Source organism: Hippopotamus amphibius, chromosome 5 (genome assembly GCF_030028045.1).
Source record: "Hippopotamus amphibius kiboko isolate mHipAmp2 chromosome 5, mHipAmp2.hap2, whole genome shotgun sequence".
NCBI lineage: Eukaryota > Metazoa > Chordata > Mammalia > Artiodactyla > Hippopotamidae > Hippopotamus > Hippopotamus amphibius.
Genome location: NC_080190.1, coordinates 67,848,214 through 67,861,073, shown reverse-complemented (window position 1 = coordinate 67,861,073; position 12,860 = coordinate 67,848,214). Strand labels below are relative to the sequence as shown.

Here is a 12,860-nt window from a genome sequence, read left to right as displayed (position 1 = left end):
TACTGAAAGTATTAAATGTACTGCAAATATTAGAGCACAGAAATGTACTTTAATGTCTTCATTTCATTAAATGAAGAAGAAACTCAAACCCAGGAAGTTAAGTACTGGCCTATCTTCCCAAAGCTGATCTCCCCAGCTGTTATGTCAGTCTGCCTTCCTTGTTTGCTGGTGAGCATGTCATGTTGTTAGCTCAGCATTGTCCATAGTTAAAGTATAAAACCTTAACTCCACAGAACAAATACAGTAATGATTTATAAACACAGCACAATTAATATTGAAATAAAATTTATTACTTAAAAAATATAAAATGTAATATCAAAGACTGTAAAAATTTCACCAATTTATCAAATATATTTATTAGTACTTACTTATATCTGACATGTCTTACATAGAATACACAGTTCTTGCAATAAATGAATATGCACTTAAAAAATGCTTCACTTGACTGTTAATTATAAGAGGCAGACTCCACATAGACCTTTCTATACTTTATTTTAAATTAATAAATTTTTACTAGATATATATTGATATGTACATAAAATAACAAAAAGTATAAGAAAGGAAAGAAAAAAGAGCAGAGTTTAGCTGTAACCACTTAAGTATTTTGTTTGGCCACACCACGCAGCTTGTGGGATCCCAGTTCACTGACCAGGGATCGAACCCAGCCCTCAGCAGTGATAGCGTGGAGCCCTAACTACTGGACCACTAGGGAATTCCTCACTAAAATATTTTTATAAACAATTTTAGGGCAAAATTAAAAAAGGTAAGCAAATAAACTGAGAATAGTACCTAGAAAGTGCAGAAAAACATAAAATAGAAGATCAAAAGAGGAAGAGAGAACTCATGTGCCCTTTTATTTTGCCAAGAAATTATTGTAGAGGGAAAAAAACAGATAAAAAGCAAAAGGAATCCAACTGAAAAAAATAGTTTCATACCCTAATATCAGAGTCTGGAAAAACAAAACAGAGAAGCTTATGTAGTAACCACCAGGAGTAGGCAGATCAAGCAAAAACTTCACAGAAACATGTAAAGGGAAACAAATGAAAGAGGATGGGAAAATGTTAGTGGATAAGGTGAAAAGTTAGTCTCTGCCATACAAAAGGATATGACAAGGGATGCAAAGAATTTCAGAATTAGTTTTACAGACCAGGAAAGTATATACCTGAAGGGTTTTTTTTTTAATTTTGCTTTTTTTCCTTCTAGTTCTATTGAGACATAAATGACATACAGCACTGTGTTAGTTTAAGGTGTATATACCTGATGGAGTCTTAAAATTCTTGACTGGGAAAGAAAGGAAATTGAGAAAAAAATCTCAACAGACTATGGCACAAAGAGAAATATAATAAAGGTAATATAATACAGGTAATATAAAAAAGGTAAGAGAATTTCCTTGCAGTGTTTAGACTAAAGTAAAGTTTTACATATAAGTGTATATATTTACATATATAAAAGTGTGTATATATATTATATAAATAAAATTTATAGACATATTTCTCATAATTCATAGTAATTATATTCTATCAAGGAATATTTTAAACTTTCACACTGAAGGAACGGAATTATTTCAAGATCATAACTCTTGTTCAATAAGGTTATACATATGTACGTTATATACATACATATAAGTATGTGTATATGTCTCCGTGTACATAAATACACACATACACATCTGTATTATCACAAAACAGCATGTGAGTATCTTTCGGACAGACTCTTTAAAACTTCACTAACTTTACTTACAGGGCCAACACGATGTTCAACCTAGTATTAAGACTAGTAATGCAAGTATGAATTTTATTAAACAGCTTCAAGGATACATGTGAAAGTGGTTTGAACTCTCTCAAAGAAAGAAGCGCCTTCAGATGTCATCATATAAATTAATAAACTACTTAAGAGTTAGTCAAAGACCTACAAAGTAAAAATTGTCAGCCTTCTATTTCCATAAGACTAGAAGAACCCAAATCATGGGTTCTAGATTCTGATTTCTAAGATGTGATATTAAACCCACTATACAAATTAAAGAATAAGTTTCCACTGCCACAACCACTTATTCAATACCAGTCTGTGTATAAATGGAGAGAAAGGGAAAACATGTGATTGAAAGTGTAGAGTAATAGAGGGCAGTTCTCAAGTATAGCAACTTAGAAAGTCTAGAAATAAGAAGGTGGTCCTCTACTGTCTCCCTCTTACCAGAAGACAGTAGCACTGAAAGAGTTCCTAAGGAAATTCAATTTGATATTATCACAGTTATATACCAAGAGGAGTTTGGATACAAGCCTGACAAGCTTAGAAGTAAACATTCAAACCATAGCTTTTCCGCAAAGCACAAGATTACTGCTAGCTTAAAAATCCTATTAGCCTGGTATTTCTCTTAACTTGTTCAGAGTACAAGTAGTTTATGATCCACATACAATAAAAATTCAGATGTCAAAGGACAGATGTCACAGTAATCCAAGAGGACACAACTCTAAACGAGAGTGAAATGCTTTGTGAAATAAGTCAGACAGACAAATACTATATGATACCACTTACACGTGGAATCTAAAAAATACAAATGAATCTATAGACAAAACAGAAACAGACTCACAGACATAGAAAACAAACTTACAGTTACCAAAGCGGAGGAGGGACAAATTAGGAGTAGGAGATTACAGCTACAAACTACTATACATAAAACAGATAAGCAACAAGGTTTTACTGTATAGCACAAGGAATTATATTCAATTAAAAAGAAAAACTAGAAAGAAAATGTTGAGGTGGAATATGAACCTAGGCGCTCTTATGTTACACTCCTTCCTTATTATATTTAGGTTGTGAGCTGAGACTCCTGATCAAGCTCCTGAACATAAAAATCCTCCACACTAATATTAACTTGATTTTTAAATCTGTAGCATTATAATTAATTTATAAATTTGTTATGGCTTTAGAATTCTTTTGAAAGAGATGTACCAGGAGTTTAGAACTAGTTTACTGTTTGTATATATTTAAATAAGATAATCATAAACAGGGTAAGTGAACACTAAGCTGCTGCTTTTCTTTTTAATTAATTTAATTATTTTTGGTTGCATTGGGTCTTCCTTGCTGTATGCAGGCTTTCTCTAGTTGTGGCGAGCAGGGACTACTCTTCATTGTGATGCGTGGGTTTCTTATTGCAGTGGCTTCTCTTGTTGCGGAGCATGCGCTTCATTAGTTGCAACTCGAGGGCTCTACAGCGCATGCTCAGTAGTTGTGGCGCACAGGCTTAGTTGCTCCGCGGCATGTGGAATCTTCCTGGACAAGGGATCGAACCGGTGTCCCCTGCATTGGCAGGTGGATTCTTAACCACTGTCCCACCAGGGAGGTCGCAACACTATGTTTCTTAAGGAATTGTTTTATTTTAAAAGGAGTCTATATATCATTCCAGTATCAAAAACATTGCTCAAAGACCTAGGGTGCCTAGATGGTGTGTCAGAGTTTACATGCAAGTCTAGGATTAAAAAAGTTCATTTTCTGAATCATCAGTTTTCCTCAATGGTAAATAATCTGCATCCCTTATACATTGCAATAAATATTTATTAAGCCCCAAATCCGCACTCACTAGAAGATAAAATATGAGATTTCAAACAAGTCTTGCAGAGGGAAAGTTAATAACCTCAAGAAATATGTTTTTTTCTCCTATCTTAGGGGTGCACTGGAAGAAGAGTTTAAAAAGCTTTATCTAGGTGAGAGATTTAAACAGGGAAGGAAAAAGGAAATATTTATTCAATGTTTTCTGGAGGTCAATATTTTCTTTCTTAAAAAACTGTTGTCCCTGACTCCAGCTACCACTCTACTTTTTCTTTTCAGTGTAGAACTTCTTGAAAGTACTGTCTATGGCTGTTGTTCCCTATTCCTTACCCCCAAATTTCTCTTAAGCATAACTTACCCTAGACTGGCATTTTCAAGGTTACCAATTACCTTCATGTAACCAAATTCACTGATGAATTCTATGGTTTTATGCTATTTCTCAGCAGCATTCAAAACAGTTTCTCCCTCATTTTAAAAATAAATTTAAATATTTATTTATTTATTTATTGGCTGTGTTGGGTGTTCATTGCTGTGCGCAGGCTTTCTCTAGTTGCAGCAAGTGGGGGCTACTCTTCCTTTCGATGAGCAGGCTTCTCAGTGCAGTGGCTTCTCTTGTTGTGGAGCAAGGGCTCTAGGTGAGCAGGCTTTAGTAGTTGTGGCACACTGGCTTTGCTGCTCCGCGGCATGTGCGATCTTCCCAAACCCGTGTCCCCTGCACTGGCAGGTGGATCCTTAACTACTGCGCCACCAGGGAAGTCCCTCCTTCACTTTTTAATTTTGGTTTCCACAAATCTCTCCTAGTTTTCCTCCTATATTTCTTAATCTCCTTTGTTGATTTCTCTACTTTCCTCATCTGACATCCATCAGCAATGCTTGTCCCTTTTACCTCCAAGAGGTACCCAAGTCCATTTCCTTCTTATATCTCCACAACTATCCTAGTCAAATCCATCATCTTCTCTCCCCTAATCTACTAAAACTGTCTTCTAACGACTCTCCTTTTCAATTATTGCTCCATTCCCCTCACTCCATCCTCCACACAGATGACAGAGTGGTTATTTTAGACTATTAATTACACTGTACAATATTTACCTCCTGTTAACCACCCTCCAACGGTTTACCATAACACTGCAAATAAAATCCAAGTTCCTGATTCTAATTTACTAAACCGTCCATGATCTGGCACCTGCCTATTTCTCTGATCCTTTCCCAGAACTCTCCTCATTACCATATTTTAGCCACACCAACCTTTTTCTATCCTTCAAACACGTCAAGCTTGTTCGCACCTAAGGTGTTCTTACTAGATGTTCACTTTTCCTGAAATTTTCTTTGCTCTTATGTTACATGGCTGCTTTTTGTCATTTAGATTACCGACCATACTTCATTAGACATGAGTTTTATGATTACCCAATCACAAGGAACCATCCTATCTTTATAACCTTCTCTTTCTTTTTTCTTTTTTATCTTTTCTTCTTTTTTCTTTTTCTTTAGTTGCCTTGTGACCTGCTGGATCTTAGTTCCCCAACCAGGGATCAAACTGGTGTCCTCTGCATTGCAAGATGGCCACTGGACCACCAGGGAAGTCCCTTTATTATATTCTCTTACTTTAACTCTCTATATAGTGCATGCTATTAGCCAAAATTTTTTTGTTTTGTTTTTGCTTTACTTGATTACTATCCATCTTGCCCACAAGATTATAAGTTTCATGACAACAGGGTCTTATCCATCTGGTTCATCACTGTATTTCTAATACCTAAATAAGTGCCTATTACATAGGAGAGTCTATTAATAAGCATTTGTTGAATGAGCAAATGAGTAGACATAAATCTATAGGATGGTTGTAAACCTGACTGAACCTCCTAGTGATTCTGGGGGAAAAGAAAACATCAACAAGTCTCTCCCAATCCAGATCCAAGTACCTAGGGAAGCAAAGATGTTCTAGATGTGACTTGATTCCTATAAGTAAGAGCATCCTAAAAATAGCATGCACTAACTGCACGGTCATTCAAAAACTACTATACTTTCTAAGTGCCTACTAGACATATTTGAGACACTATAAGAAGTGCTAGTGAGTAAACTGACAGCGCGCTTATCCACAAGGAGCTTGCAGCTGGTACCTAGCAAGCAACGAAAGGCTATTCACCTTTCTAGAACTGCTACATGCATACTGCTTAAATTACCTGCTTCAGGAGTAGAAAAGTTGCCTGAAGAATATTACAATGGTTAGCAGATAAGAGTGCTAAACCTGTTTTTTTATATCTAGCTGCTTATCCATTTCTATACTGAAATTCTGTACGACTAATTAAAGTTTTATAAGAATATGCTATTATTTTTTATTTTATTTTATTATTTGGCCACACGGCATGCGGGATCTCAGTTCCCAAACCAAGGATCGAACCCCCATCCCCTGCAGTGGAAACCTGGAGTCTTAACCACTGGACTGTCAGGGAAGTCACTATGCTATTATTTTAATGGAACATTATGTGTCTAATTATTAGAGACTTAGCCACATGGGAAGAAATATGTACACTTGTGGATGTATGCCAAAAAACTGAAATCAAATCAAACACATAAAATGGGAAAAATTAAAAACAGACTCAATGGTCCCACATCTCTCTTGTGGTAGTTCTGAGGCACCGATCTCAAAATCTTAATACATTCTTAGAGTTCAAGTATCAGAGACTCCAGTATTCTCAACATTAGAAAATTAAGAGACAACCTCATGGAAAATAAATGAGACTTAAAAATCTAAGTCATATTTGCATTTTTCTGTAGAAAAGTGTAATCTATCTCTTTGGTTTGGCTTTAGTATAAGAGCTGAATGCCTGCTTACAAATACTGCATAATATAAAGTTGCTCCTTTGCAATACAGTTTTATTTAAAAAATGATCTCTTTATAAAGGCTCTGAAAAAACTCTGGTGTTTCAAAAAAAACACAATTGTTCCCCTTGTATTAGAACAAATGATAATACATAAAAATGAAATCATAAAATACAACAGGAAACATACCATTCCGTAGGCCTGCTGTTGGACCCAGTTGATATAATCATTCCGTATATCTATCAATTCCTGTACTTCGTGTATATAAAATTTATCATATTGTATAATCTGTCCAGTTTTCTCATTTACCTACAAAAAACAAAAATGTAATTAACATTAAATTTAACCAGTACCTAAGAAAGAGACTGAAAAATGTTTAAACAGAAAAAGGTTTGAGATTCTTAGCTATTTTCTCTTCCTATAAAAATTAATTTACTGAGTGCCTGCCATATGCAAAATGCTAGTTAAGTGCTATGGGAAACACAAAGATTTATAAGATGTGATATCTGTATTTAGTACCTCAAAATCCAGTAAAAAAGAAAAATATTTATGTAACCACCACACAATATCAGATATGTACCATTAAAGTATATATAGTACACATAAACTAGAAATTATAAAGTCTTCTGGTTGGAAATGGGACTTAATAGTAAGAATAGCTAATGCTTGTTAACTGTCACTCAATACTGGCATCGGACTATAATAAACTAAGAGGATGACATTTGGGTAGGATACAGAAAAATAAAGACAGTGAAAATTATCATCCTGGAAATTACTTACTAATTACAAAAGGCAAAACAAGTCTTAACAGTGGAGAGCACCACCTTAACTGAGTGATCAAACTAACCACCACCCATACTGGGACAATCAATTATGTTCCCTGGGACTTCCCTGGGGTCCAGCAGTTAAGACTCTGTGCTTCCACTGCAGGGGGCACAGGTTCAATCCCCGTTGGGGGTGTGGAGACGACTAAGATCCCACATGCTGTGGGGCACAGCCACAAAAAAAAAAAGAAAGAAATTTTTATGTTCCTGCTGATATAATGCAACAGGAAGTACAAACATCATCTGTGAACCAAGAAAATGTCTAACCTGAGTCTAGTCAAGTTCCTTGATTTAAATTCCAGTTTACAGAAAATACAGGGATAGAGGAACAAGTTAAATATCATCATAAGGAAACAATGAGACAATTATCCTAATTATAGGACCTTTACAAGAAGACTGGCCAGGACTCTCCAAAAAGTCAAGGTAATGAGATAGAAAGGCAGACGTTATTCTAAGTTAAAAGAAACTAGAGGACTTCTAGTGCTGGATATGGCAGAATACTTTGTATCAGACTAATTCTCCTGATAATAACACTTATAACCTCTGGATGATATAGAAAAAAAAAACCCCAACTATTTAAAAACACTGGAGATCAACCTAAAGCAGACAGAAACAAGAATGACCGTAATCTCTGAAAGAAGAAAAACACAAGTTGAGAGCCACACTTTTTTTAACATGGAAGTACTTCCAAAGGAGCAGAAGGGGTAGGGGATGGAGCTCAAGCAAAAAGCAAGAGAGGAGTCTGAGGTCAAAGCTGCCAACATGCCAAAATCTGCATGTAAATTCCCCCTACATCTTTGGCTAACTCTTAAACCATGAAAGCAAAAATGAGACTTGGGGGAGGTGGGTGAAGCAGCTACTGGGAAGCTACTCTTAGAGCAGATGTCAAGACAAGCATTTCCAGAGGAAAAAAGGCATATTTCATAATGATAAAAGAATTAATTTATTGTTATTTGACAATCCCAAATAACAGTGCTTCAAAATACAAGAAGGGAAAATTGACAGAACCACCACCATAGTTGGAAGTTTTAACACCCCACTCTTGGTACCTCATTTAAAAAAAAAAGGCCAAATTCAGTAAGTACGGAAGATTTGAATTGAACAACATCTTCAAAGAACTTCAACTCACTGTTGCCAGCGTGGGTGGGTGGGGGGGGTTGTGAGGGCAAGAGAGAAATAGGTGGAGGAGATAAAGAGGTACAAACTTTCAGTTACGAAGTAAATGAGTCACAGGTATGAAAATGTACAGTGTGGGGAATATAATCAATAATTATGCAATATCTTTGTAGGGTGACAGATGACAACTAGACTTAATCATGGCGATCATTTTGAAACATACAGAAATATAAAATTATGTTTTGTATCAGGAACTAATATAGTGTCGTAGGTCAATTGTACTTCAAAAACAAACTCATAGAAAAGGAGATTTTGTGGTTACCAGAGGTGGGTGGTAGGGGGAGAGAAAATTGGATGAAGGTAGTCAAAAGGTACAAACTTCCAGTTATAAGATAAATAAGTACTAGGGATGTAACGTACAACATCATAAATATAATTAACACTGCTGTATGTTATATATGAAAGTTAAGAGAGTAAATCCTAAGAGAGAATGGATGTCCACAAAGCTTACTGTGGTAATCATTTCATAATGTATGTAAGTCAAATCATTATTGCTGTACACCTTAAACTTATACAGAGCTACATGTCAATTATATCTCAATAAAACTGACAGAAAAAAAAAAATAGAACATTCCATCCAATAATTGTACACGGAATGTTCACTAACACGGATCATAACCTGGACCATATAACAAGCCTTAATAAATATCTTTAAAAGAATCCAATGTATACAAAGTATGTGCTTCGACCACAACAGAATTAAACTAAAAGTCAATAACAAAAAGATACTTGGAAAATCCTAGAACCTAGAAAACTGGTAATTAAACAAGACACTTCTAAATCACCCCTAACTTTCCTTTTATCCATTAGAGAGCTAAAGTCACAAGATAACCAAGTAGCCTGAATTCCAAGGATGGATATATACTTCCAAAGAAATGGGTTACCATGGCAGAGCAAGAGGAAGATAGCACTGTCACAAAAGCGGTGAAGAAGAAATCAGCTAAAATTTTAAGAAATTGCTTAAGACTATGTATGGGGTAACTTGACAGTATAAAACCCCCTGGAGCATCACACAGTTTGCACTCACTCATAGACTCTTGCCACAGAGCTCTAATGGGTGCCCAGGAGGATGACTGGAAATAGGGCAGGAGATCAAAAGACTCTCAGTGGTGTAAGGCATTGGCTGCCTCTGTGAGAAAGGAACAAAGGCCTGCCACCCTGCCCAGATCCTTCTCTCCTACAGAGAAAGCAAAAGCTTAAGCCACTGAGGAAACAGAAGCAAATTCTATGCCATGTTGCTGGATGATGGGGAAAACCCTCAATCCCTGGGAAGAAGGGGGACAAGAACTGTCCTGAGCCCAGAATCTTGTGTCAGTAGGACTAGAGGCTCTCTAGTGCTGGGGGTGGGGGCAGAAATTCTGAGAAAATCCCATCCCTGAGGCCCAGGCACATTATCTACCTGAGACCAACACTGTACCACAACACCAAAGAACCTTTTCTGTCCCCTCTCCTCTACCAATCCTGAAAGCACTAAGTAACAAGCAACACCAGCTCACCACTGAGGAGGGGCAAGAGTGAGGAGAGAAACCCCTCTACAAGCGTGCAGAGTGAAGCACAAAGACAGAAGAAACCTCTGACATTTCACTTTTACCTTAAGCATCAGACAATATTAGAGGAATTTGATGTCTCTGGTGCAGTGAAGGTAACTATAGCAAACTAAAAACTCAATTCCAGTTAAACTCCAGATTAGACGATCTTAAATCCCTACACTGACAACCACACAAGAGGTATACACATTTACAGGATTTAAATCTAAATACTTCAGCATCTACTATTTTACAGACAACCAAAAATTATGAGACAATCAAAAGGCGAATAAAGTAAATAAAACAAAGACCACATAAAAAAGTCTAGAGACAAAGCAATCAACAGAGCCAGACTCAGAGATGACCTAGATGTTGGAGTAAGAAGACACAGGCTTTAGGAAGATATTTTGAACTTAATGAAAATAAAAACAACACATCAAAACTTGTGGAACGCTGGTAAAGCAGAGCACAGAAGGAAATTTATAGCATTAAATGATGTTAGAATAAAAGTCTAAAATCAATGATCTAATAAGCCTCAGCTCAGGAATTCCTGGTGGTCTAGTGGTTAGGACTTGGCACTTTCACTACCATGGCCTCGAGTTCAATCCTGCAAGCTGTGCAGCTCAGCCAAAAAAAAAAAAAAAAAAAAAAAAAAAGGCCTCAGCTTTAAGAACCTAGAAAATGATAATCAAATTAAGGAAATATCAAGTTATCAAGTAAAGGAAAGGAAAGATATGAAATAGAAAACATAAATGACACTCTATTTTTTAAATTTAACATTAAATGTTTAAATTTTCCAAAAGAAAATTCCAGGACAAGATGGCTTCACTGGTGAATTCTATCAAACATTTAAGGAAGAAATAATACCAATCTTAAACAAACTCAGAAAATAGAGAAAGAGGGATCATTTCTTCATTCACTTTATGAAGCTAGGATAACCCTGATACTAAAAAGCTGATGAGAAACAAAACTTTTCAGATCAACATCCCTCATGAACACAGACATAAACCCCCAACAAAATATAAGTAAATTAAATCTAACAATATACATAAAATAATATGAAATGTCCAAGTGGAGCTTATTCTAGGAACGCAAGATTGGTTTAACATTCAAAGAGAAAAGTATTTCATTACATTTCAGAAAAAAGAAAAAAAAATCTATTCATCTCAACAGATGCAGGAAAAAAAAAGCACCTAAAACAAAATTCAACACCGCTTCATAAACAAACACTCTCGGCAAACCAGGATTAGAAGGGAACGTCTTCAAACAGATAAAGCCCACCTTAAAACAAAACAAAACAAACTCTACAGCTAACATCATACTTATGGGTAAAATAGTAAATACTTTCTAAAATGAGGAATTAGACAACAATGTCCACTGCAACCATTTATATTCAACGCTGTACTAGGAAGTCTTAGCCTATAAAATAAGGCAAGAAAATAATAAGACTGTGTACATAAAAAATCCAAATGAATCTATAAGAGAAATATTAAATTATCAAGGTCACAGAGTACAAGGTGAAAACTCAACTAAATTTCTCCATACTAGCAACAAACAATCAGAAAATTAAAAAATTTAATTATTGCTTACAATAGCACCAAAAACATAAGACAGAGTTGAACAGTTATAACAGAAACCATGCAGCTCATAAAATAACTACTATCTAGCCCTTTACAGAAAAAGTTTGCAGACCCTTGCCCTACAGCCAAACTATTTCTACTAAAAAAGAAAATATACCCAATAATTACACATAAAAACGCACTGGTTTTTCCCTCTCCAATATTTGTTTATAAGTATATACATTAACTTTTATATTAGATTGGACTCAAAAAAAACTTAGTGACATGTTGAAAATGATTCACAAGCCACTGATCTCTGATACATATCTGAAATATTTTTGATTTTAAAAGGTAAACTGAAGGACTTCCCTGGTGGTCTGGTGGTTATAGTTAAGAATCCACCCTCCAATGCAGGGGACTCGGATTCTATCCCTGGTCAGGCAATGAAGATCCCATGTGCCATGAGGCAACTAAGCCCAACTGCTGCAACTACTGAGCCTGCGCACTCTAGTGACCATGTACCAAAACCAGAGAAGCCCATGCGCTGCAATGAAAGATCCTGCATACCACAACAAAGATCCTGTGTGCCACAATTAAGACCCAACACAGCCAAATAAATAAATATTTAAAAAAAGGTAAAAAAAAAAAAAAAAAAGGTAAACTGCAGTTTCCTTCACCAACAGTAACCAGTGTGTGCAGTTTTTATATCCTGCAGATACGACATATGTTTTTGAAAAGAAATGCTATGTTAGAATTAAAAACTAACAATTTAGAAATCAGGTTTGGTTCAGGAACAGACAAACTTCAGTTAAACAAGACTTGTGGGGAAATGATGGCTGATAGTTAATTCAGTCATGATGATTTAATAAAAGATAAAATCAGTTAATACTGCTTTGAAAATAGGGAAATTAGGCACTGAACAAGACTGATCCAAAAGACCTGGATACAGATTTACATATAAAATCAACAGTTTTAAAAATATATAAAAAAAACATTTATATGGTAATAGGTAAGATTGACAAGACATTATTTTCTTCAGGTAGTCTTCTTTAATTCTTCTGAGTTATGTGCCCTCCTATGTGTTTTCATAGCACCCTTCATTTTCCTTAATCTAGCACTTACCATGCTCTATCATAAATGTTTACTTACTTTTATTATACAACTGATCTACATTTATAATCTTTACAAGGGCAGAAATCACATCTTTTCCTTATCTCTGCATCATTAATGTTTAGTACCATGATAAGTACATAGTAGGCACTCAGTAAGTATTTGTAAAATGAATAAAATAGAAATCACATGGTAGAAGTTCAAAACAATCTATACATTCAGTAGTACTGCCTAAAATGCATAAAATAAAATCTATATACATTGATCATAACATTTCACATTTTAATTACAGTTTAGTATTC

General features: G+C 35.4%; 1 protein-coding gene across 10 annotated transcripts in view; it reads right to left on the bottom strand.

The window, feature by feature from the left end:
• HERC4 (HECT and RLD domain containing E3 ubiquitin protein ligase 4) overlaps window positions 1-12,860 on the bottom strand; it is a 137,453-nt gene that overhangs the window by 42,946 nt on the left and 81,647 nt on the right. For all 10 annotated transcript variants that reach the window (XR_009053675.1, XM_057734433.1, XM_057734435.1 and 7 more), the window contains one exon: window positions 6,553-6,672. Coding sequence is in view for 9 of the 10 variants with exons in the window: in XM_057734433.1 (XP_057590416.1) it covers window positions 6,553-6,672 (120 nt within the window). In the remaining variant the exon portion in view is untranslated. The remainder of the gene's footprint in view (window positions 1-6,552; window positions 6,673-12,860) is intronic.